Source organism: Anopheles arabiensis, chromosome 2, assembly GCF_016920715.1.
Source record: "Anopheles arabiensis isolate DONGOLA chromosome 2, AaraD3, whole genome shotgun sequence".
NCBI classification, from domain to species: domain Eukaryota; kingdom Metazoa; phylum Arthropoda; class Insecta; order Diptera; family Culicidae; genus Anopheles; species Anopheles arabiensis.
Window position 1 is genome coordinate 110,474,334 of NC_053517.1, and position 26,215 is coordinate 110,500,548.

Below are 26,215 nucleotides of genomic sequence, written 5' to 3' on the forward strand. Positions count from 1 at the left end.
ATATGAGCGGTACTACAACCGCAACCCTGCTGCGTTGAGTTTGTTGTAATGGATTGTCAACATTATTACGAAGCAAACAACAATGCAGTGGGTCACCACATGCTTTCTATTCAATTAATTTTATTCTACTGCAATACATTCTGTTAGCCTTTGGAGCAGAAATGCTGTTATAATGATTATTAGGACCATTTTGCTGTACACATTGCATACATTTTGGCGTTTATCAAATAAAAGAACCAGTTTCATATATTGTATTTCCTGTAAAGACCCAAGCAATCTATTATCCAACAAAAACCCTTGATTGATATGAAATTATTCGATTCACTTTCTATTCGAGCTTATTTTCCTCCCAATTTTCTGTGGGTCAACCTTCTAAACTTCTCCCTATGCTGAGTGTATGTGACTTTTTGTCCGAGCTAATAGGGATCAATTTCGATGCCCTTACATCCCATTCGAACTGAACCTAAACACATCTCCCAGCACAACCCGTGAGCAGCACCAACAACACCATTCCCCTTCCAATTGGGGCCGTAAATTTACGTCACCGAGGACGACCCTCGCTATTTAGCTTTTGATGGGAAATTTATTGCCAGTTCCTTCAGACACTCGAGGCACTCGGGGTGCGCGTTGATGCGTGGTACCCCTTTAACACTGCTGCCACCTGAGCTGACAACAATTATACAGCGGCATGCTTTCAACAAAGGCCCTTCCCGAGCGCCCTAACACACTTTCAAAGCCGACCGACGTCCTGGATCATCCCCTCGGTGTCAATTCACTCCCCAGGGGAAATGGAAGTTAGCCGGAGTGAGACATTAACAATCTGCCATACAACTTCTCCACCCTCGAGAACCCTCAGCAAGCCGCACCTCTTGGCGGGAACACTTTGCCCACACACACACACGTACTGGGTGGCTCAGTCCAACTAATGATGGGTTGATGCGTGTGGCAACCGTGGCTGTCGGCAGGCTTTGCACTCCGTTTAACGCTTTAAAATAACGACAAAAAGCGCTTATTATGGAAGGATACCCGCAGAGGGACACATTAACATTTTCATTGCAATGGGTTTTTATTTAAATGAGAACCCCAGCGTTAACATTACGATGTTTGGGTCTTGTAATCACTGTGGGTGTGTGGTAAATCCCAGACCTGTCGGTGGCAGTGTATAAAATTATCAAAACATCATCCAAATCCATCATCTGTCAACACGTGACCTCTTATCGGTAAAGTTTCATCTAACAATACATTGAAAAAGAAGCTCGATTGTTATCCAATGCTACCTTCCAAATGTAACGTAACTAACCTAGGGGCAACCGGGGCACTTATCGTTATCAAAAACAAATCGGGATGAAGTTTGCCGAAGAGCACTCTCGAGAAGTTGTTCAAACAGTTCCAATCCACTGTTCGGGCGCTGCCTAACTAGCTCCGGATCTTTGTAAGCACGAGTGAAAATCGGGCGAGGGGGCACGCCAACATGTAACTGATAACCAACAGGATGACTTCTGATGTTTCTGGCGCGCTGGTTTCGCAAAAACTTTTCTCTCTCCCGTCTCCATCCTGCCCACCGCCAACTGGCCCGGGGGAGCTTGGTTGGCTTTTTGCACAAGCTGGCTGGCTGATCGGTGTGTTTATTGTTCCTTTTTCTGGAGTGTGGATCGATGGCAAGAAGAGCGAACGAAGATACAGAGTGAAGAGCACTTGGCGGCGATCTTCAAGAAAGCTTCGTTTGCCGGGGATCCTTGCAAATCCAGAGTTCCAAAGAAAGCCCTTGGAATTGGACAAGTTTTACAAGCAGCTCGCCCAAGCTCCACAGCCAAAGCACTCATTATCGTCGAGGAAATGCTCGCTTCATTGGCTTACACACGCGGGACATTCGGAAGCGGGCGAACAACACCAGCACACCAGCAGGCAACGTTCAATCCAGCTGACCCGGTTTTCGCCTTCATTAGTGTCTTATAACAACAAACGGGGGGAGACGATGGTGTTGTTGTTATTATTACAATCTCGAATGAAAATTGAAATGGAAAAGTTAGACTGCTGTCGGGCCCCTGGGACGGGACAGAGGGCACTAACCATGTGACAATGCACTTAAAATTTGCAAATTTATGCTCAACTGCTAAGCAGCAGTCAACAAGCGCGTTATAAGTTGCGCGAGTTAAACTTGCCGAGAAAACAATATTACACCACCGTGTGTCCAAATTCACATTCGAAAGAACGATACGCAGAAGTCGGCTGGCTCGTTGGCTCGTTAATGAAATGGAAACAACATCCCGCACCGGCACGGGATAGTGACTTCACGAGCAATCTCAGACTTACTATTATTGTTTGGCAAACGGCTGTGGGGAGGGCAAGAGAGGGGCGAGCAACGGCGAGTTCATTGCTGCCTCATATTAAACAAACAACCCTACGGGCCCACACCCTCAAACCTGTGGAGCAGAGCCGCATGTAGTCGACGACGATTCTAATGAATATACACTGCTTGCTCCTACAACTCACCACCATCGGCCAAACTCAGTGGCACTTCTTCGCGAAACGAACGCTTGGTTAACAAGCGAAATTAGCACAATTACATTTTATTATTATGATTATTTTTTGCGCCCTTTTGCCAGGCCACTGCTTCGCCCGCATGTGTGTGGTGGCTGTCTATATTCATGGAGTGTATATTATGATTTGTTTATATGATGGCGTACGAGTGCAAACGAGGAAACTGCTGGATAATAAAAGGGAAGCGAGAAGCGGCCGCCCGGCATGGCCGCAGGACGCGATCGTTAGACAGTTAACGATACAGTAGGAAAGACTGTATCTGCAATCATCGTCTACTGATACGATTGAATGATGTGGTAGTGGAAAGCGAATGGCAAGAAAACGAAACCACAATGAGGCGTCCAACAAACGGACAGTTGTTCGTTTTCCCGTTTCCGTTTCGCGGGAGGTTGGGTTAAAAAAAGATGGCATGGCACGGTGGCAGAATAATGACTCTAACAAGGTATTTCGTTTCATGCGACACACGAACGAACGCTGGAATGTATCTGTTGCCCGCTGCCATACAACACGGTGACACTGACCCGATGGTGAATTTGATGAAAATAACAGTGCGCAAAACAACCCCATTAATTTCATATCCATTTGCTTTCATTTCTTTTGCTTGATTAAGGGAAGTAACAAGAAAAGTGTAAGAAAGCAATGGGAAAATAGCTGTCAAGGAGGGCCTAAGAAAACCTCATGCTGTCATGCAAATTGCATAGCACAAGGCGCAATTGTACACACAGTTTCAACGAATCTATGCACCTCCCTGTACAGTGCGCCTGAAGTCATGCAATCCGGACAGCAAAAGTGCTTTTGCTGTACACTCGTCTTAACGATTTATTGATCACTTTCAACAAGGCAACTCAGCTGGGCTCGGTCCCTTCTCCGTCACACAGCAGTCCGATACAACATAGCAGTCCATAGTGTCGCGTTTGATTGAGTTAACCTTGAATTTGACACCACACAAGCGGATTGGGGGAGTAGGAGCTATGAGGATAGATACTAGATGTGCCACTGGCTGGAAGGATTTGCTGCTAGGGAAAATAATACTATGCTCCACAAAAGAGTGAGAATGCGTTTTTTTCTCTATCACTCAATCTGTTTACGTTGAATTTTGTAATGTATTAGTGAAGATGTATGGGCTTCTTTAAAAAAAACTGCCAAACATTTTACCTCGCTGTACATTTACGTTTACCATCTTTTGTGAGCGTACTTGTAGCTAGTTTATTTGACAGTGAAGTATCGGCCCTCGCAGCGATCTCAACCCGCTTGCTGGAGTTCCTTTCCCAGAAATGACGCAAACTGATCCATTTGGTCCGTAATTTATTGACATTTCATGGCCCAATGCTAGAGTACAAGCATAAGCGCAAGCAGCTGATTTCCGCAAGCCACAATGCTACGGTTTTGCGCCAATAATAGGTCTTCGGGATCGGCCACATGTGGTCCGGTCGGTGGTGGTCCGCAGCATCATCTCGCCATGTTGCGTTGATCGATTTCGTTCTGCTGAACTGAGCGAAAATGGGGTGCTTCGTCCAGTTTATTTATGGGTTCCACCACATTACCGAGTTGCAGGGAGAGCTAACGGGACGCGCAGGGAAGGGTGTATGGAATGCATCGGCACCGTCCGCGCATGACACGCACGAACGCGCAATCGTTCATGGACCGTACGCAAATAAATCGCTCGCGGGCGCTGCTCCTCAGCCGGCAGGAGGGCGCACAAACAATGTAAACAAACATTCGTTGACTAATTTCAACAAATAATAATCCCCATCTGGAAGATGGCGAGGAAGAAGTGTGTGTGAATGGTCTAGAGCGCTAATTTTTTGCGCCATTTCCCACTCACCGGGTTATTGCGTGAAGAAAAACGGCTGAGTAATACGCAGATGAGTGCGTTAGTGCGATGCTAATTAGCCATTTCGCACGCCGCCTACTGCACAGTTGGAACGGAGGTCTGAAAACTTTACGATGATGAAAACCGGACTACACTTTTATTAACTCTAATTTACAGCATTGTGTAAGTTTGTCAGCAACAAGCTGCTTCCAGTCTTGGAGCCTTGAACTTCCTGGCCCTTCCTGAAGCAAGTCGTAAAAAAGAAAGTCAATCAGTGTAGGACGGCTGAAGGCGAATGGCATACACTCTTTCGCTCTAATGAATTATGAACCCTTTTCCGGTACAACCAAACAACCAGATGGCTTTCCTTCGAAGGGCTCTTATTTCAATGTCCGCCTCCCTCGGAAATCGGTTGAAAGCGGCCATACGACCGTACGACTGTTCTGGGATTGAATAATTGAAATCATACAAAACCAAGATGGCCTCCGTTCGAGATTCACTTTCGCAAAAGCCAAAGGGATTTCTCTTTCAAATCACAAACCATACCGAACACAGTGCAGCTGACCATATGGCGAGTCATCGTCATAAAACGACCGTCCAAAACCACACACACACACAGCGCTCGTTGGAATGTTGGTCCAGTGGAGTTTTTGGTTGTTAAAGTTTCTCGACATTCATGGGTCCGATGGGACGGTCCTGGGCGGTTCGGGCTCTAGGGCAATGTGTGTCTGTAACGATCTCTCCATCTCCCGGCCTTTGGGCAACGAGTCCCTTGGGAAGCTGTCAAGAACCGGTAACCGCTGTATGAAGCTAGGTGGGAGAGAATAAAAATATTCCCCAACAAAGACCCCATACCCCACTCACATTCCAAAACTGCGAATGATGCATCTCGTTTGTCGGATGATCACAATAAAAAAGCATCGTCACGTACACACCCGCACGCAAATGGAACAGGGAACAGGGTGATGATCGTAAAAAAAGCCACTTCAACGGACGTCACTGGATTAGTTGAGGGGGGGGATTAAATCGAATCGATTTGATATGTCAGTGTGTGCTTGTGTTTGATAAAGCGCTCAAAAATAAAATGTTCACATCATGAACTGGCTTTTAATCAAATACGCTCAAGCGTGTGAAAATCAAGAATGGTATCGATATACAGCGGTGGATGTGGAATGTTTGTGCCCCGTGGCATTAGCCCGATTTATCCATTTGTTCACACTTGGCCGCCATATTGTTTGATGCAGAATTAAATCCTAACCTTTCACGGGGTTGGAGAAGCAACCCGATGTATATGCATACACACGCAGGCACATCGTTTATTACTTTCCCTGATTTGGTGGGGGGGGAGAGAGACCCCGCTAGCTTATTGATTATTCATCCAAATTATCCTGGTCACGGCACCAGCCGTGAGATTCTCCCCTGTTCCCCATGGGAGGGCGGAAAGGGGTTCGCTATTTATTATTCAGCCTTATTTCCATCTTCACAGCTCGACAACTATCTCGGCATTCACTCACTCACACGCTCACGGGGGCCACTCCCAGCTAAAAGGGCGGCAGTGTTTATCAGTTTACCTCTGGGAGGTTTTTTCTCCATTTCCCATCCCTTTGCGCGTCCCTTTTCAAGGGCAGCCCGGGTGCTTCTTAAGCCGCTTATCAAAATCGACGATCGATTTGGGTGGTTCGGTTTCGAGTGGGAATGAAAAATTCATTACCATCAAGAGCGCTACAATGTATGCGCTGGAGTGTGTGTGTGTGTGTGGCTGTTGTTCTATAGCTCGGAGAAGGATAGCGCACGGACAGAATCGATCGATTGACCTCTCGTTATGGGGCGTCTAATGATGACGATAGCTTCACACCCGAGATGCGACCTAAGAGATCTATCAATGCGAACTGGCAACTAGATTGGGATGCAAGTGGGTACAAGTGTCACCCGATCCAAAGAATGATGTAGGCCCATTTATTTAAAGCACGGGCATACGTACATATGCATAAGGTCAGATGTTCGATTGATTCCAATCGTCTGTTCATGCAGAATACACTTCTCCAGACATGAACCGTTCACGCTTTTAAGGATGTCTCTCCAAAAAAACACCAAACACACACATACACCACGGTGTGTGAGTGACATTGTACCTGTTCAAGGTCAATTTTCTTCTTCGTTTCTTTGCTTCTTCTCGTGCTTCTTCGTAAGCGATGAAAAAATAAACAACACAGAGTGCTATTGATGACTTTTTTGAAGCCGTGTGAAGAACGGGTTTCGTCACTGTAACACCCCGGTGGTTCCGAAGTGAATCAAGCGAGCGGACGAGATCTGACTCATCAATAAGCCTCACGTGGAACGCATACTTTGGCTGTTGATTCACACAAACACAGAAAAGCTTCCACACCAACACGTGCTTAATAGAATCGTACCAATTTCCAATCAATTTTCGAACCGTTTTGCATCCACCCAGGCAAGTAGTAAGCGTTGAAGTAGAGCGTCCCACTGCCATCTGGTCTGGTACAGTTGCTGGTAGTGCTCATGGCTTACTTTGTTTTACTGGCATTTAGAAGCGTTTTAACACCACACCTCACACGCACCTGCACGCTGCTGAGGTGTAAAAGTTTGTTGATTCCATTAATCAATTGATCAATTTACAAGCACAAACCTACACACACACACAGCTCAGGTGGCACAAATAGGTCAACTCGACACTAATTCCTCTGAGTGTCGATCGCCTCGCCATTACAACGCCTCGCAAAGGTGAAAATCGTGTCATTGCGGGTGGATTTGTCAGCCGCATCCATATCCACCGCTGCCGCTGTGAGATACAAAATCCTAACACACACCTGATTCCACGGCTCAATCTGATAACAAATTAATGCCACCAGCAAAACACAGGCGCTTGGGCACGTCCTCGTCCGACCTGTCCGAACGGGCCAGGAAACGGGCTACAGCCTGTGCCCGCGTGTTGAATTATCGATTTTCCGCACCGTGTCAGCGATCCGCCCAACAGCACACAGCCTGCAAAACACCAAATTATGCCTCGCTAGCTGATGCTGGAGACCAGACCGGACGGTTCGGCACGGTGTCCTGTGAGTGTTTGTTTACTGTCTCCACTTTCACAGGTGGTGAGGACCGGCACACACACACACACAAGAGCGCGACCTACGTGATGGTAAACACTGACCCGCAGTGAAGAAGAGCACAACGGAAACCAGCACACCAGCTCACAGAGACACAGAATACACGTACAATATTTCTTCCTATCCGACATCCGGATGGAAGCCAAACCACCAGGAAGCCAAACCCGCCGGAAGTCATTCGAAATCCTGCCCTATGTCACAGGAGTAGGTAAAACAAAAGGACAAACACGGCAGGCTGTGTTTGGGTTTTGTGTCTCTGACCTTCGAAATTAGATTAAATGATGGAGAGAAGGTCAGGCAGGGGAGGGGCTTTCGGGGTGTGACCAGAAAAGAAAAACCGCCTCCAGGAAATCATATTTTGTTATCGAAAATCCACCATGGACTACTTCGATGCAAACAGAGGGGCGTTAAGAAAATGGGTTAAAGACACGAGAAGCACGAGGCTGTTTCCTGATTTCTTGGCGGTGGAGACGCATGGTAGTTTGTAAAGAAAAAGAACTGTGTGTAGCTGGGTTTATCACCTGGGTTAGTCGTATAAAAACACCGTTCAACTTGAGTGCTGCATTCACAGTAGTAGACACACGTACGGGAAGCGTCGCGTCGCGGTTCCGGGAGTGGAAGTGGAAAACGGTTGATTAGGCCCGGTTACATGGATGTCGTTGGTTTTGAGGTTTTCCTGCTTCTCCTCCGCCAAAAGGATGATGGTGAGTATATGTGTGGATCAAAGGGGGGACGGGGGGGGAACGGACGATTAAAGCTCTATTATTTACTCCACTGGATATCACACATTCATTTACACGCAACACACACACACATACACGCGAGCAAAAGGACGCGACGACACATGGCACTGAAACAATACGCGTGGTGGCTGTAGCGCAGCGAGCTGCCGTGCGCAATCGATGACGCTTTTTGGGTGTTAGGAAAAGCTAGGAGAAGGCGGGGGGGGGGAAATGAAACAATGAGGAACAAGAGAAAGGTACTTTTATTATACGCGTTGATTAATGCAGTCGTACATTAAGTGGATTGTTAATGGAACAGTACAGTGCGTGCTAGAAGGAGCGAGTTAGTAGGAGACGAAATGTCTCAGCCAATTCCAACAACAAGGATTAGTCACGAATCGAGCTGAAGAACCGTTCACTTGGTTGGTTTTTTGCCATATACACGATCACACAAACACACACAGATGCACAGTTTAACGAAGGTTTTCTCGACACTGTCAAACATTGAAAACGTGTATCCGGCATGCTCGATCGAACGACTTACGGTGCGTGGCGCAAGCCCGTGCAGGAAGGCAAGCGAATTGCCCAAACCCTTGTCGAAACACCCTCCCCACTATCTCTCCTTTGTGTCTTCTTGCTGGTTACAGGTTCACGGCTTCACGCGACCGGATTCACTTGCGCAAGGCCACAATCGAATCGAATCGTGTGGCGCGGAATCGAATCGGGACAGACATATCCGGTTCGCTCCGGTACTTTCCGGCAGGCAACCGTCTTTCGAGGATCGATTCCTTCCTTTTTCTTTCTAGTCCCGGGAACACGTTTGATGAAGGTTCGTTTTGTTTCCTTAAACAAAAGGAAAACACATTCAACACGGGGAAAAAATGGCGTCCCGAAATTGAGGGAAAAGAAAATAACCACAAAAATAGCAGTGAGTGAGCTGCTGCTGCACGCACTCCTTCCGGACGCACGCACGCACGCACGCGAAACGACCAGCGACCAAGCGGAACACACAACGGGCGGAAAGCGAACCACAACACACCGACAGACGGAGCAAACTTTCGTGCACGGGGACGTTAGGATCGCAACTGAATCGCGCGCTGCCACCCGAAACCGGCATGAGCCGTTGGTTGCCATTGGTGCACAGTAGTGTGGCGCTTTGTGTGGCGCACACGTTCGGCTTCGGAGCGGCTCTCGGCGTCATCATTCGTTGCGATCTGCGTTGGAGCAAATGGGTCTGTGTTTATCTTTTCTCTCTCACACACTCACACAGAATTGCAGACAGACGACGACGAGATGATCGAACTGAAAGCGTCCTCTTTTGGAAGCTTTCAGAGACGCTGCTGTGGTTTTCCGAGGAGAGCGAAAGATTTCTTCTCCTCGATGTTGTATCCTCTTGGTGTGGCGATTGAAAGTGAAACGAGAGAGATTGAAAGGCCAAGAAAGAAAGAGCACAACGCAGAGTGTATGCAGAGTTTCAGCAATGTGGAAAAACGAGACCGCTGCTGTTGTGCGCTGTTCACACCAAACTCAAGCTTTTCCCTTTCATCGGCAGGGGAAATTCCAACCCACTGGAAGGGGTTGTAGTATCGTGATGGAAAGTATGTGGCAAGTGTTCGGAATGGAGGAGAAATTGGACAAACGTGCCAGAAGCTTCGGATTTCCAGAACGTAAACCAGAGAAGATTCTACTTTCTCTGATTATCGGTGCAGATGGTAAGAATCTTTCGTTTCTCCTCCGCAAAAGCAGAATACTTTCACCAATGTTTTTACTTTCTCCTTCAGCTTCAAAAGCTTTCGTGCGAATCTTTAGTTGTTGAATGCTGAAAAGCATTGATTTGTCTAAGGTTGTGTTTGAGTTAATTTTTGAATATTTTCATTTAAAGTGCTTCATTTAACAGGAGTGTACATCTTCAACGTTATAATGAAACTTAAATGGTTGCCTTCCTAAACCAGAGGGAAGTTGTTTCATACTTTATTGAGTTTTATAGCTGTATAATCCACTCTGATTGTTAATGACCCAGAAAGCTTTGTAAGGGGTTCCATTCACTTTGAATTTGGTTATGTTAGGATTGATTTATGACAATTTTGCCATGCCTTTTATGATGTTTTTGTTCACAAGAAAGCTTTTTTGGTTTATTGATTTTATAAATTAAAAAGCTCACACTATCGTTCTTTTCAAATTCTCTCTCCAAAAGCAGTACAACCTTCCAAAAAAATAGTTTTACGCGCAATGTAGGTTACTGTACCGAAAAAAAAACAAACTGTTCACCCAGAGTTGAACCATTATTTCCCCCCCCCTTTTCCCCTTCACCCAGCACACACACACACGTCACATGATTTACACCAACGTTTACAGTGTGCCAGCAAACAGGCAAACTGCCCAGCGAACCTCTCGGCCAGCTCCGTCCAGCGTAAACCCCCTGGCAGAAGTGTACTTTTCCGCAACACGGACACAAACAGATAAAAAACTTTCTCCGTACGAAAGCAACCAACCCTCGGTGTGCTACACGATAAACTTGTGACCAAGGGTCCCTGATTGAAAACTCATGGAAACGCTGCTCAAAGATGGGAACTCTTTTACTGCTTCGTGACCCTGCGCCATAAAGTTAAAGTTTTTTCCTTCCTTTCTTTCTTCTTCCCTAGACCACGCTTCTACAAACAACCAACAAAGCGGCAACTTTTCTCTCCACCACAAGGCGCTGTTTATTCAACAACAACAACCGTTTGTGCGAGGTGTAACGCCACGTGCAAAGAGCCGTGCCCATGCGGCTGCAAGCGCAAGACACTTCTGGCGCAAATGGTTGGGTTCATAAACTTTAATAGATTTATGTTTTTGTTAGAGTTGACCTGTTCGAGAAAGGCTCATTTTAAATCTCGTTTAGTTAATTACCTTCAAACAGTCGCCCGCAATCAAGCCATCGAAGGACAGTGAGTGTCTTAGCTCAGCTCTTCTTGTAAGAAAGTGTTTGATCACTCAACAGCTTGTGCGTGTGCTGTGTGCTTCATCTGCGCTCTTGAGATGTTTATCTTTTGCGTTCGCGCACAGGAAGGTACGCACAAGCTAAAGGGATTTGTTTGAAAGAACAGACGCAAACACGCTCTGTTGCCCATTTTCGACCTGTTGCCCTATTACCCGTAATCAGAACAGCTGTTGCCGATCGCCATGTCGCCGATGATGATGATGATGATGATGATGAAGATGGTTTGAAACTTTTCCCTTTATTCAATCACTCCTCAACGGTCAGAATAATCCTTCAAAATCGATCAAAAAGTCTCCGTATCTTTCATCACCCATCGTCTTTCGCCCACCGCGGTAGAATAACGTATAAAAAAGGGATTTTTCCCTTCGATCGGTCTTGTAACGTCGTTTTGCACGTGCTCGCGCAAGCAGGAAACTACACGCTGGCATCAACAATTTGCACCTCAGAACACGGGGGAATGGAAAATCGCCCGTCAGCGGTTCGGCCCCACTCGTTCCCCCTCCAGCGCTAATGAGGCATGCAATATTTAATTAAAAATTATGATCCAACAACACCATTTGGAGCATCATTGCTCGCCTGCGGCTGCCGACTTTCGATGAGCAATTGGAAGGAATCTGAGCACGGGAACCCTTTTTTGTTATTTTTACCTCAGAATGAAACCATAGAACGAAGCCGGACACGTACCTCGTACAACCGGTTGTCTGAGGCAGAATGATCAGTAAATCTTGGTACACGTCCTTTGCGCGTTTGTTCTGTGTGTTTTACGCTAACTACCTCTCCCAGTCGCGTTTTGTACGTATTTTTTGTTCTTTATGGTTTATGCCGACATTTCAATTTTTCATTCTAACTTTCTGCTCCGGCGAGTCGAAGCCGAACGCTTCGGGTTCCCCCAGCATGCGTCTGCTGTACGAGAAGATTGTAAATAAACGTTTAACGAGTGAGGAAATGTAAACAGTGCCGTGGGTTTGGGAGCGTATACGTGTCTGGTACGGTATACGATACCCCATTCGCCTTCCAGTACGTCGGAAACGTCGAAGCCGATGATCATGCTGGTTGATTTTAATTGCAGGAATAAATTGGAAATATCATTCAATTAGTTGTACCAGAATGGACCACGTTTCTTCAACAGCTGAACGGCACGATGACACGATGTGGATAGCCGGTGGGAAAAATTGATTTTCTCACTCCCTTTGAAATGAATGCCAGGATGTTTAGGACGTGCCTTCGATCGATTGCGATCTTGTACAGTAAACGCATTTAGTTGCAATGCAATTAAAGGTGTATCAAAATTGTTCCATTGTCCATGGAGTTTGCTCAATTAATTCATTCCAGAGTTCATCTTCTTAGAACAAACCTTTCTAGTCGGCTTTAAAAAAGTTTAAAATGGGCACCCTCCCTTTCTTCCATTAAGCCTGAAGTTTTGGGCATGCTCTTTTACTTGTATTTAACAAACATCTTTAGCTCATCTTGATTTCTTTGTCCGCGCGCGCGCGCGCCAAACGACCCACCAACAACGGCTCGCGACGAAAGCATTTCGGTGTCGAACGGGATGGTGTATTACATTGCCCCGGCGACAGCAAAGCACAACCGGGACATGTTAATTATTCCGGGGAACAGTATTTTGTTCTTTACAGTCGCGAATCGTCGCCACTCCGACTCCTTCCCCGAGCCCGGCCCACTTCGCAGTAGCAGCAACAGCAGCACACATACACAGTAGTAGGCCGTGCCTTTAGAAAAGTCACCCCATCCTTAACAGCAGTAGCGCCTGCAGGAACGGCCCGAAAAACAAGCGCCGAATATATTTTGCTGATGTACGCCGGAGAAGTTACCACGCTTTCCTTTCGGACGGGAAGGAGTTTACTGAGAGAAGTGGCTGAGGCCAGCAGTTCCCAGCATTCAGACACTCGTAAGGGGGGAAAAACGCATAAACCAAACCACCAGTCATAGCCGTAAATATGCTTGCGAAGGAAGCAAACATCAGGGCTCAACTTTGTACTGAGCGAATGGGCATACAAACATCATGTCATATAATGCGCAGCCGACGGCTTCTTCTTCTTCTATGGTTATAAACCAAACCACAGAAGTTAGAGAAGCAGCGCAACATCATGGCTTGTGACGCCGGCATAATGCACAACGCAGCAGGCGGCGATTATGCACAGGAAGTGAGGATTGAAATCGATAGCCAACAATTAATGTCTGGCGGACAGAACACGCTACCGGCTTGGATTCATTTATGCGTAATCAATTTTTATGAGTGCTTTGCGTGTAGCCGTGCAATCAGTGCGTTCCAAAAATAATCCGAAAAAATCCGACCTCCAACCACCCGGTTTCGTCCCGTTCGCCACGGTCAGTTTCTAAGCCGACCTTGGCTTGTGTGCTTGATTTACGGCCTCACCTTTCAACTCGATTATACTCACAAAAACTCACAACCACGCTTTTGTCACTTTTGCTTTCCCGCTAAGAAGGCTCCACGAAGAAAGCTTTCTTATGCACGTGGGGAACAACTTTCCCCTGTCCCTCCATGCTCATAAAGATGCCGATTGACGTGAAACGAAATGGGTAAAGTGTGTCTCAGGGTTAGAAAAAACCACTGTTGGCAATAACAAAAAAAAAACGAAAAACATACACTTAGCTGAAGTCAGTACAGTTCGACAGGAGAAAGAGGGAATGAAAGTGTGTAGTGAGTCGCATACCTTTTTGCATTTCCAAAGGTCCATTTGCATATGTCCCCGGGAGCGAGGCGGGTGAGCATTCGCACCCAGGACCCGCACAAGACTCGGCAGCACTTAAACTTTATTGCATTAATTATTTATCCCATATTTGACATGGCTCGATATTTTTTCTCTCTTCCTTTTTGGCTTTGTTACTTTGAAGCGTCTTTTGCCATCCAAAATCATTGCGAAAGCTTGCCAAACCTCTGGCTCAAATTTCCACGAAAGCGTGTGAAAGCATGTGAAGCATGAATGAATGATTTATTACAAAGTGCATTTGCTTCAAGGTGTGTAAACAGTGTCGACGTCCTCAGGAGCCTGCACACTACATCGCGCGATATGGTCCAGCGATTCGGCCACAACTTCTATAGGTCAGCGCAAGTGACCCAAGGCTACTCTGGTCCGCTCCCCTGCATGCCAATATTCGGCTCGACCGATGGTAGGAGTAAAGCGTAAAGCGAAATTCTAATTAACGAGCCTCAAGCCCACCTCTCCCACCGGCCGGGAGTCACTGTTAATAAATGCCAACGATAAAAACAAACACACTTTTTTCTAATTTTTACACCCTAAGCCCTAACACCACGCTACTGCCACCGACCGACTATGCGCTAATATTTCCGTTAATGAGACGCGCTTTCGTCGTCGTCGTCGCCGTCGTTGGTGCTTCTTACGCGTGTGGAGTAATTATTACCAGAGATTAGTGGAGATGGTTGCGAAATAGAAACTGCAAATGGTCCCGCAGCACGGACGCGCACGGGTCCAAGAATAACCTTCGCTGAGTACCTTCCGGCTGAGGGCACAAACACGAAACTCGAACGCAAAAGAGAATGTTTAAAAATAAACGCAAAAAAACCCACATTACACATATATAATGAGAAGGGGAGCTTTTGGGAAGGAAATGATGATATTCAAATTCAAAGAGCTGTTCAAAGGCACGCGGCGGGCAGACGAAATGGTTTTCTACTTCGAAAAAGCTCCGGTAATGAAGCTTTCGTACTGCGCGAAATGAACACCAAGAATGAATGAATTCGAAGAGCATGTAGCAATGAACATTCGAAGATGGAACGGTGAAACATCACCAAGCGCCAACTGTCAGTTACTTAGTGTTGGCACTCAGTGTTCATGCCGCAACCATGGCACTCAGTGTTCGTGCGCATGTACACCATGTGGCACTCACGCGGAGTGACTAGTTCGTTGCCCCAAAACCCAGAGCCGCCGACGAGCGAGATCCCAGATGCATTCGCTACGTTGCGTGCGGCCAAATAACCGGTCTTGGGACCGGCGTGTTGGCGCCACCCCGTACCACCCGTTTGCGTACAATTAAACGGGCACAGTGTGTCAATGTCTCGGCTAGGCTGCGGACACCTCTTCTCCCCTTTTACACACCCAAAGACTTATTACATTTTTGTCGTAATAAATTCCATAATTGAATGCTTGTGCAACATGCGTTCATTAGTAAGCATTTTATTCCTACCCGAATGTCGATTGCGCGCCGGGTTGCGACACCCCATGCGCACACACACGCGTTGAACGCTTTGGAAGCATCGCTTGATTGGGTTGCGTGCAGTACGAGTCAACCCCTTTCGACCCGGGACATGTTTCGCATTATTACCGTGTGCGCACCAGCAACTGCAGCAGCAGCAGCACCACCACCGCTGGACGCTATGCACCGACCGAATGTGACGCTGGGGGTGATTAATATTCATTACGCACGGTGTCCCCACGGGCAGCCAGGGTTGTCCACATGGCACCTCCACACGGCTTATGAAACCTTTCTTCAACATCACTTCTTGTTCGTCGTCGTACACTCTCACCAACCTGTTAGGTCGTTTGCATGTTGCCTTATCATGCCGAGGTGGCTGCAAACAACCCTCACGCTCACGTGTGTTCCCTGTTCCCCACAGCGTCCCACATCATAGTAGGCTAGGATTGCAATTAAAATTTCCTGCAGCTTGCTGGTTAAAATAAATCTCCACAACAAACAACAACCCCTAATACTCGACGACGACGACAAGGACGACGGCCGGACTACACGCCCGTATCCCGGACCACTTTCGTTGGTTGGAGAATGACTTTAAAAAAAAAAAACAACATCACTTGCCTGTATGTAATACGACTCCACCACACTTCTTTTTGTATCGGCTTGCAGGAAATGATTGCTTTACAAGTTTGTTCAACATTTGCGTTCTCAGGCTTTCTGGAGAAGGATGTTTGTTGGGCCACTTACCTGCAAAAAAACGAAAGGAAAGAGAAGAAAACACACTCAGATAAGAGCTAAAGCAGAACATATAGGCCCTGTGGACAAAAAAACGGGACAAGATAATAATCTTGCTTCTGCAACAGGAGCAAAACTGAATCTGTCGACGACAAACGCTTTAGGGGAGCGCTTTTTCTATTTGGATTTGCACAGACTCCCTTCGAGCAAAAAGCACAGATTGTGCGATAAGATAAGATAAGATAAGATAGAGAAATTAATTTCCTTCTTCTTCTTCTATACTTTTTCCGCTAACCAGTTGAGATGTACAACGGATTATAAGTCTAGACTTGAGACGAGTGGGAAGTTTCAATGCAAGAAATTATGGAATGAACATGAAGATAAATTATCATTTTAAGTTCTTTCTAACTCGCCTGTCATCTTCGTTCTTCTCGCCAGACGCAAATACTTGCTTGCATATTACGAAATGCTACACTGACCACAGAATTAAATTACAAATTACTCTTCTCCAATGCTCGGAAAGCGTCGGGAAAACTTTATAAATCCACTCCGCACAGTAAAAGCTCCCCTTCCCAAGCTACCACCAAACCTCAGTCGCACAAATAGCCAAAGAGTTGTCGAAAAGTTCTATTGGAATTGAACCCTTTTCTCTAGCGATTGTTCCTTCTGGTTGTGAAAGCAACTGCCAGACAGCTTCGACCCAGCAGTTGAAATAGCTCACAGTTCAAGCTCGTCCTGTCTCGTGTCGTGAAGAACTATTTGTTATGGAAAAACTTTTCTGTACCGGTATAATATCAATTTTTGGGAAGTGTGGAAATGACTGGGTTTTGTGTTTTGATGCTGCTAGGGTAGACAATATCGTGCTTTGTACGAGGTCAGGGTTTGACAAACTACTTTGGTGGTGTAGGGGTAACTATTTGAATGATGAAAATCACAATGATGAATTTGCTATTTGATCATTCTCTTTCATATTGGATAGATATTTAGTGATCTTCACTCATGTGTTATACAAGTGGTCATTGTTTCAATCGATCCTACATTGACCACCCCTGACGCGATACAACATTTTGTTATTGCAGTGAGAAAGGTTAAAGTTCAGTCAATTTCCAAAGAAACATTGCTGGTAAATGAAATTATGAAATGATAAGCCAATGAATAAATCATAACTTTATCAGTCCTTCTTGCCCGCAACTGGGAGTTGTTTGAATAGTCCAACTCTACAGTAGACGGTTAATTCGATATTTGATGCTAATCAGTCTGCAGTTCCGATAGTTACCGTTCGTCCAGCCGCATGCTGCTGCGGCTGATGTCGCTCCAGGCGGACATCGAGCGGGGCCGCTGGAAAAACTTCGAGCCCCTCCTCGAACCCTCCACCGGCGTGCCATCGAAGGTTTCTGGGGGAAAATTAACGATTCGTAATGCTTTCGCACTGCTGGTCGAGTTGCAGCTTTCTTCAGACATACCCAGCGCACTGTAACTGATACGGAACTTGCTCATATTTGCCCCGCCACCTGGCACCACCTGGTGGCGCCGCCTGCCTCACCACCACTCCCGTCGAGCCCTCCGTTTGTCGCTCCGTCTGCTCCCGCCGATCGACACACGGCCGCGGCCATGCCTTACGCGACGACGCTAGCTGCGATAGCGTACGATCGATGGTACCGCATTGCGTATGGCAAACGCACGCCTCAGAGAGAGCGCGCGCGACACCCCTTAAGACGCACTAATTTAACGCTAATTAGTAACACGCTCACACACACACACACACTAATCGACTTCACTTTGATGCTTCACACACAGCTCGATTTTAATCACTTTCTTTTCCGGCGAGTATTATCTCCAGAGCGACGCGCAGCGCCACTGACTGATGAAGATCTACGGCGTAGACGAAATATTGGCCGCACCGCGATGATTGCCAGCTCGCACCGTTACTGCCACTGACTGGATCACATTGGTACGGCCGCTAGAAGAAGCCGTGCTGAGTGCTCTCCCCCTCCTCCGCCCGTTTCGTCGGTACGCACGACACCACGAGGACACACGACTTACCAACCCTGGGCCGTCGTCACACTACTTTTCAACCTGCCCTCAACACACTACATAAATCAAAACCACCACCATTACCTACACACACACACACGCACGCACTGTTGGCCACCCCCTCCCGTCCGTCTTGCTGGTTGGGGTGGTGTGTTTTTCGCTGTGAAGGAGAGCAGATGACGCTTTTCCAGACCGCTCAAAACAAACCTCCCAAGAAACGCGTACGCGCAAACATACAACGCCAAAGAAATAAACACACAAATCACGGCCGCACCGAGAATACACAACCTGACGCAGCTCCCTCCCTTCTACCTTTTCGATCGTAGGGCGTACTTTTGGATCAAGATTTTTGGAATATTTTGATTGCATTCGCCTCCGCACGCACACTGGCCTGTATGACGGGGTGAGGCCTTTATGTTCGCGCAAAAACCAGGGAGTGGGTGAAGGTAAATCACATTTTCACTTGTGTTTTTTTGGGTGTGTTTGTTGAGCAAAATTTTGACTGAAAGAACAAAGTTGTCTTGGTAGGTGTGTTTCTTTTATTTTGCGACGAAAGATGCTGGGTGGAAAATTAACACTTCATGGGTGAAATTTTACAGCATTATGTTACGAAATTGAGTTTTCTTGTGTGTCTGATAAGAGGAAAAAATAAACAAAATGGAATACAAAAACATGTCCATGCATTTGATAACGAAATAGGGGACAATTGTCCTTTTAGCTAGGTTGTTTTTCCTACATTCCCAATTTTCCCATTTTACCATATTTGCACATTTTCCTCGCCCAGTGTCAATTATCAACGCCCATTGTAAGGGATTACCATTCTTCCCGTTCCTTTGGCAATCTGTCCTCACATTTCGTGAGGAAAGTTTTGCTCACATACACACACACAAACGCTCGCGCAGCCCCGAAATGGTGTCAGTGGCGTAAGCGTTGAAAACCGTACCGTACACCGTACCAGCGCACCACCATTGTTGAGTTGAAAATAAATAAAGTGTCGGTGTAGCGATTTTTTCCTGCAAAACACTGGGATTGTAAAATGAAATATTTCCCCATGCTCTGTTTCGTGTTACACAAAAACAGAAACGTCGATTTGCTTTGCGCAGCTCCACACGCCAGAAGAGTTGCAAAACAAAGCAAACAATAATTATTGCGCACGAATGCGAATTTTGGTGAAAGGTTTGTCCCGGTTGCTGGCAGAATGAAAGAATGGATCATTTGAGGCAGAATTTGCTTATTTGTCGTTTGTTTGTTGTATGTTTTTTGTTTGATCGTAACGGCATGTAACGCAATGATTCATGACGGTGGGCCTCTTTGAACTGCACAGGAATGATGGGAGGAAATATGGCACACACAGAGAGAGAAAACAATTTGTACAATAATTGCCGGTGAATGTGTGTAGAAAATATGATGATAAATGATAGTATAAATAATCAAGTTTCCATACATTCGTTGTTGTACCGCTTTTCCCGCATCGAACAAGTCGTAATGAAAGCAAACCTCTATTCCTTGGAACTGTACCTTACATGAGCTGAAACTGATTCCATCTAATGGTTGCGGCTCTCCGAAAAGAGACCCAAATGAATCAGAAGCGATAAGCCGGCGTAATCTGGACGTACCATCAAACGCTTTTACGCTAAGCCTTTAAAAGGGTTTAATCCCCAGTAGCCATTGGAAGGTGAATTAGTTCGCATTGCCACCCAACAGATGTCGCCGGGTGTCATCGGGTAAAAGCTTCGATTAATTGTAGAAAGGTTGGCCGGGAAACGTTTCAATGTTTCCATTAACACAAACTCTTTTCACCCACAAACTGTTTGGTATAAATTGGTTTTTGCGATAAATGGCTTTCTAATTGCCCGCCTCTGCCTGCTGCCCAGTATGCATAATTCAACACCCCGGTACCATCATCGGTTGACAGATAACTTTTCTCTTCTTCGATCGATAGATTTTCATTTCTATCCTGCCCAAGCTGACTCGGTTTATCCAAAAACAAACAATTTCACTTCCCATCGGTCTTCTCTGGTGATTCTATTACATCGACGGAACGCATGTTAAATGATTCACTACGGTCAACATAGAACGATGGATCGGAGTGGGAGGATTATTTGCAGTATCTCATTAATCATCAGTTCCGATCGTTTGACCGGAAGGTTGGGCGGTTCAGGGGAGGACTGTAAGCAAGTGAAGCAAAATTACAACTACGGCGTAATGCAAATCAAACGATCGATTGGTTTGTGGAGAATAAATTAAATGTAAAGATGGTGTGTAAATATTTATAAAAATGTTTGTCGTTGATTCTGCGGCATCGAAACGAATTGTATAACTCAGTATCAAATTACGCCGTGCATTATGTTTTCATCGTTTCAATAGAACTTTCACGGTACAACTTTGTGCTTTATCGTGCATTGCGTGTTGTCCTTGGCAAGTTAAAGTGAACATCTAATACATGTCAGTGATCAATGCTATGCAGGAGAGAACATCTAATGAGTCCAAAAGGTGAACCCCTTCATCGGTGTGGATACAGGAATAGGCAAGTAAGGTCAGTCCGAGTAAACCCCATAAATATGTCACTTTACACGATCAATAAGTGTGTTACACCTGATGCCACGATGCGTCCAACGGCTGATTGAAACAGGGTTAGAAAGGAAAGGACAAAAAAAACGCCCGACCTGACCTAAATAAACGGCATCTATACTTCAGCAATTTCCTCCTCCCCAAAAGCTCGCTCAGTTGGTTCGTCAATGTCTTCTTCTGCTGTTGTAGGTTCCACCGCAGTACAACTATTGCGTAAAGAAGTTTTGCACACTGCGGAGGCGTTCGTGTTGGCACAAAATGCCTGTAAAACAACCAGGCTAACAAGTTGACGCTAAACCCTTCGCTTCCGCATACATGAATAATGTATTGTGTGATCCTTACGGTTTAACTTTCTGCTGCCCGCCTGCGTGTTTTGATTTGAAAACCCCAAGCTTTAACAGGAGCTCAGGGAATTTCCTGGAAAAGGCAAAGGATATAAACGCCCAACCCAATCCTTTCACGACGGCTTTCGTTAGGGCCCTTCTTCTTCTTCTTCGGGAACTGATCAATATTCGGCTGTACGCCTACAGAGTGATGCTATTTAAGATCAAAGCAAGCCTTGCAAGTGTGTGAGAGACGTTCAGAGGTGACAAGTTGATGAATGCTTCACTTTGAATCACCACCTACTGGGGATGGAATGGATCAATGTGTTGATTTGCTAATGATTTTTGCATAGCTAGGATTTAAGCCAACGAAGACAAGTCACACTTTACTACCATAGTATTTAATCCATACTGAGCAAAGTACAGTCCATCTTCTGGATGAAAATTCATTTCGTTTTTATTTAATTTGGCTCTGGTTTTTAATGAGGAGCTAATGCCATCGCGCTCACCTCTCGCTGTTCACGCGGTCACGTTCGTCTGGTTGGCAAAAGATAAACGAGAACACCTTCAAGCAAATGAAAAGGCCACCTCGGAGCGAGACACGCACCGTAAAACTGGAGCATGGTCATAAATCAATGATAAATCGGCCGACCCGTTGGCGTTGGTGGTGCTAAATTTATTGTCGAATGCGTTACGAAGACAGCGAGAACCGAAAGAAGGCAAATCTTTTCCATGCTCGAACAGGCAGGCAGGCAGGCAGGCAGAGACAAACTTGTTTCAGGGCAACCTTCAGGCGATGGAAGAAATTTAAAGGAAATATGATAAATATCCTTACAAAATTGTGTTAAATACAATGTGCACCACACAACAATACAGCCTTCTGCCTGACGGTTGTCTTTAAGTTCTTCTTAAGGACGGGAATCATTGTTGAAAAAACACAATCAATGGAGTATTCTTTTATTCAACAATTCAGCGCTCCCAGGAAAGAAAGCCTAATGCCTAATTCAGCATAATCTTTGCACGTGGTACGGTGTCGATGTCGTCGCGATTTAGCGACCCCTTTTCACCGCCTGGAACGATGCAAATGCCTCACCATCTCACACCTTGGTACTGATACTGAATAAATTAAAGCGTCTTTCATCTTTCACCGGAATGATGATTAGCTCCAACACTCTCGACCGATCTACGTCCTACTTCTTTCAAGACGGCTACAATCCTTGGATTCAGTGGGAAAGAGAAAAAACGAAAAAAGCAACAAAATCACCTCGAGGGGAATTAATGGCGGTTTTATTTACGGCACTCCTTGGACGTGTTTCGTATGAAATAAACGGTTTGGAAGAGTTTTAACGCCTGGATTGTGTCTTTTCGCTAGATGTTTGTCTTTTTTCGCCATTGAATTGTTGTCTTGTATTAAAACCGAACAAACTTTCTACGGAAAAGTGCAAAATTTCATACGGATTGCATATATTCAGGCGTTGTGTAGCTAAATGTAGCCATTAAGAAGTTACTCGTTAATCTTTTTAATCAAATTACTTACAACTTGATTAAATTTTCCCAACAAGACTTTATGGAACGCTCAACGCAAATGAACGGACGAAGAAAGTCGTCCTGCGTCAGCTAGCAACTATCTCCTCGTCAATCAACTGGCCATCGGACACGGTCAAAGACTACATAAGCATGGGAAAAGGATCGTATCAACCTTATTCTTATCGAGATTAGCCATTCAGCTCCAACAGCTGTTGCCGTACGTCGTTATAGAGCGTGTAGCTGGGAAGGACCGTACACATGGGTCCAAATTTATTGAGCAGCACAAATTTATCTTTGATGCTCGAAACAACCGACCTCACAAATAGACACCACCAACACAGTCTAGGCATGAAGAGTGGGTATAGCGATGCTCTTTGACATTGACAGCCAAGCGAAGAAAGGAGAGACAAGCCCTGAATATGGGATGGTAAGGATTCGAAACACTTATCTTTTGGGGCAAAATTTCATTTCGTATTCCAGTCACAGCGTGGAAGTTTGAACGCGTGAGAGAATTTTTCCTCGGGAAGCTGTTTCGTTTCACTCCGGACGATTCACTTCCCGATCGATTCCGATTGGCAATTGATTCGTATTTAGACACAGCCGGCATTCTCCGACTCAATGTTCAGCGCACGAACGATGTGGCAATAGCGTACAACTAATACAAAAAATATTGATCTTTGCTATTTGCTAGAGCTTAAAGCGATTTAAAAAGGCGTATTTAACCAAAGCTGCAACACATTTGCGTGTTTATGTTTGATCCATGCCCGCAAAGTGCTAAAAGCTTCTACAGTACCACTTTTCTGAAATAAAGCTCAATCCAGCGTTGTAAAACAATTTCCCAAGCAGGTCCAAACATACATTCAACCTCAAAAACTCATAAACTTTGTCGCCATGAGTCCGCAGGACTCATAAAACCACAATTTCCCACGACCACATTAACGCGGTGCGCTGTGTCGTGCCACTACTACCCGATGTTCTGGTCCTACTCCGGTCCCGCTTTCGGGGTGACAGAAACACGTGAAAGCATGTGATTTTGGACGCTTTCTTTATGATCCTACCATTAATGCTATAATGTCTGTTAATGGGCTTATGGTATGTTCATCAGCGCTTCCCGGTCCCCATCCGGTCCTCGGTTGCGTCCATGGTTCCGCGTTGAAAACAAAGCAATATACTTCCCAGCGGGTGTGGGAAGAGCTTTACTACAGTGCACGGTATTGTTCGAGTGAGCTTGATGGTGGTGAAGCTTTTCACATCCTCCCACTGACACACAAGATTGGTGAAAAATCACACCCAAGAGGTGAGGGCACAAATGAATGGAATGAATGGCACAAAACAGCAGGAACAGCAGCAACGACATGGACCTTATTTTGTGCACATGCACCACATTGCATCGGAAGCTTGAGCGTTTTGACAGGAAGCAGTGGGTGAGTTTGATACATACATACAGGAATTCCATCCTTGTCGTATGTTAATTAAAGTTCGGATCTTCCCACTCACTCACGGGATGAGAGCCTGTGGCAGAGAGGGGAAACGCAGGCCTGGGCTTTTATTGAAAACTATCAAGATGACATACAGGAGCGGCACAGGAGTGTGCACTACGCTGACACTAGGCACCAGTTGCGCAGCATTGCGGGGTTGATTGCGGTAGAGTTCTAATACCCACGGGCCTCACCGAGTCACCGTGTCATCGAGCCGTTGTGGGAATTGTTGGCCTGCAATGCATTCCGCTCCACATTCGAAACGTTCAAGGCTCAACACGATCGCATAATCATCTCCCACAAATGGGACTTTGTTCCGGGCTGTTGTTTTGCTTCTGTCACAACACTCGCTACTCCCAAACCCCCAAACAGAGCCACCGACGATGGTGCCCAGAGCATGGCTTTGGAACATTTTGCCACTCGGCATACAGCTTATCTCCCGACAATGGTGTCAATTAGATGGACTTTTCTGCGGACAGTAAAATCAAACCAGAGGAGAAGCGGCCGCCCACAATCCAACTGGGAGAGGATTGTTGTTTCAAATAATGGGTCTTGTATCGTTAGGTGAACGTTTCCGTTTGCAATGCTTCATGACAGGGAGCCGCCCATGCGGTGTTGGACGATGGACTGCCATGGCGCATGAAATGATTTGGGGAAATTGAAATGAAATATGAAACAATAATCTTCGTCATGTTGGCGTGCTTTTGGGAAGAAGAGCTTCTGATGCTTTACGACTCGGATCATTATTTGTTAATCATGTTTACTCGGTGCGGTTAAAAGCAATGTAAGCGATTTGAGCTTTTCTTTTTTAAGGCAAACGGACGTACAAAAACACGCTTTTCTCTTCCAACTCGCACAACTTTTTTGACGACTCCGACAACTCCGATGCCGTAAAACGCTATCTTGAAACGCCTGAAAAGTCCACCCATAATCGTAAAATGGAATCTCCATGTCGTTTGCAGTTTGTTTCGAACTGTTTGGTGTCTTTCCTCCTTCCATCCGTATCAGGTTACTTTGGAACAACAACTCACTTTCTCGCTGTTGGCAGCTCTTCATTTCTCTTCTCAACGCTTCTACCAACTACGATGGAGGTAATATTTCTGGAGCAGTGTTCTCTCCCACCGGAGCAAATCGTACAAAATTGCCCCATAATCACTGCTATCGATATTTTCACGTACAGCCATGCGAGTCTTTCGCCAGAAGTGATGGATATCCGTCCATCGGGAGGAGTTTGACATTTGATTCTACGGCGATTTATTACACACACACACGCTCACATACTGTTCGAATGCCAAAGTCACATCAAACAGATGTGGAATTGGTTTGAAAATTGAAAAGAGAGATGCCGAAGCCAAAGCTCGTGATTGCGTGATCTGCGCTGGGAATTCGCGCTCCGTTTGATGTGGTTTGATTGTGGAGCCTTGTGTTTGTGCTTCGTCTCAACGGACAGTTCAAAGCTGGACGGTGCTGGAATAAAATCAATGTTGACTTGGATTTGGGGTTTTTATTTTCAACGCCTCTGGTACATTTTCACCTAACCGCTTGAAAGCGTTTCGTCCAGTTATCAAGGGGGATAAACCTAATTCGGAAAGCTCTGGACGATTTGTCTACCAGGAGTAATCACGACATTTTTTATATGTTTGTCTGTCGATTGCCTTGTATATTTTAGAAAAAGGAATAAGAACAAATTTCAAAATACTCTCCTGTAGCAAGTCACGCAGTTACCAGATACCACTTGCTCATTTTTACTGTTCCGCCCAAACAAACGAAGAGCCATTTAAAGAGAAGGTGAAAGGAAAAATCAAATTCATTTATAATCGATTACCGGAACGGGGAAAATACCCGATTGATAAGGAGAAAGGAACGATGGAACAAATCGAGAAAGTGTAATCGATCGGAAATTATGTCTCCCCGGCTGGAAGATCCCCGGCTTGTTTCGAAGTAGGTTAACGATTGGTGCAACAACAAACGATTACCAAATCGTCACGGCATACACCGTTTCAGTTACACAATTCTGCTGAAGATGATTCTATCGATCGTTGTTGATACGATGAGGACACGGAGCTACCAGATTCTAGCGATGGTTCCTCGCACAAACTGTCATCTGGAAGTCTCAGAAACGTTTCAAGTACGAAGAAGGATGTTTTTGATTTCAAGGAACATCTTCTACCGTGC

General features: G+C 45.8%; 1 protein-coding gene across 13 annotated transcripts in view; it reads right to left on the reverse strand.

Annotated features, from left to right (window-relative positions):
* The window catches only part of LOC120893429 (potassium channel subfamily T member 2), a 154,949-nt gene that overhangs the window by 79,739 nt on the left and 48,995 nt on the right, over positions 1–26,215 (reverse strand). For 4 of the 13 annotated variants that reach the window (XM_040295299.1, XM_040295298.1, XM_040295294.1 and 1 more), the window contains exon 1: positions 8,001–8,187. The exons of 3 other annotated variants lie outside the window; for them this stretch is intronic. Coding sequence is in view for 2 of the 10 variants with exons in the window: in XM_040295296.1 (XP_040151230.1) it covers positions 17,384–17,604 (221 nt within the window). In the remaining 8 variants the exon portion in view is untranslated. Of the gene's footprint in view, positions 1–8,000; positions 8,188–17,383; positions 18,644–26,215 lie in introns of those variants that run through there. 6 more of the 13 variants (XM_040295307.1, XM_040295305.1, XM_040295304.1 and 3 more) reach the window with 4 other exon arrangements.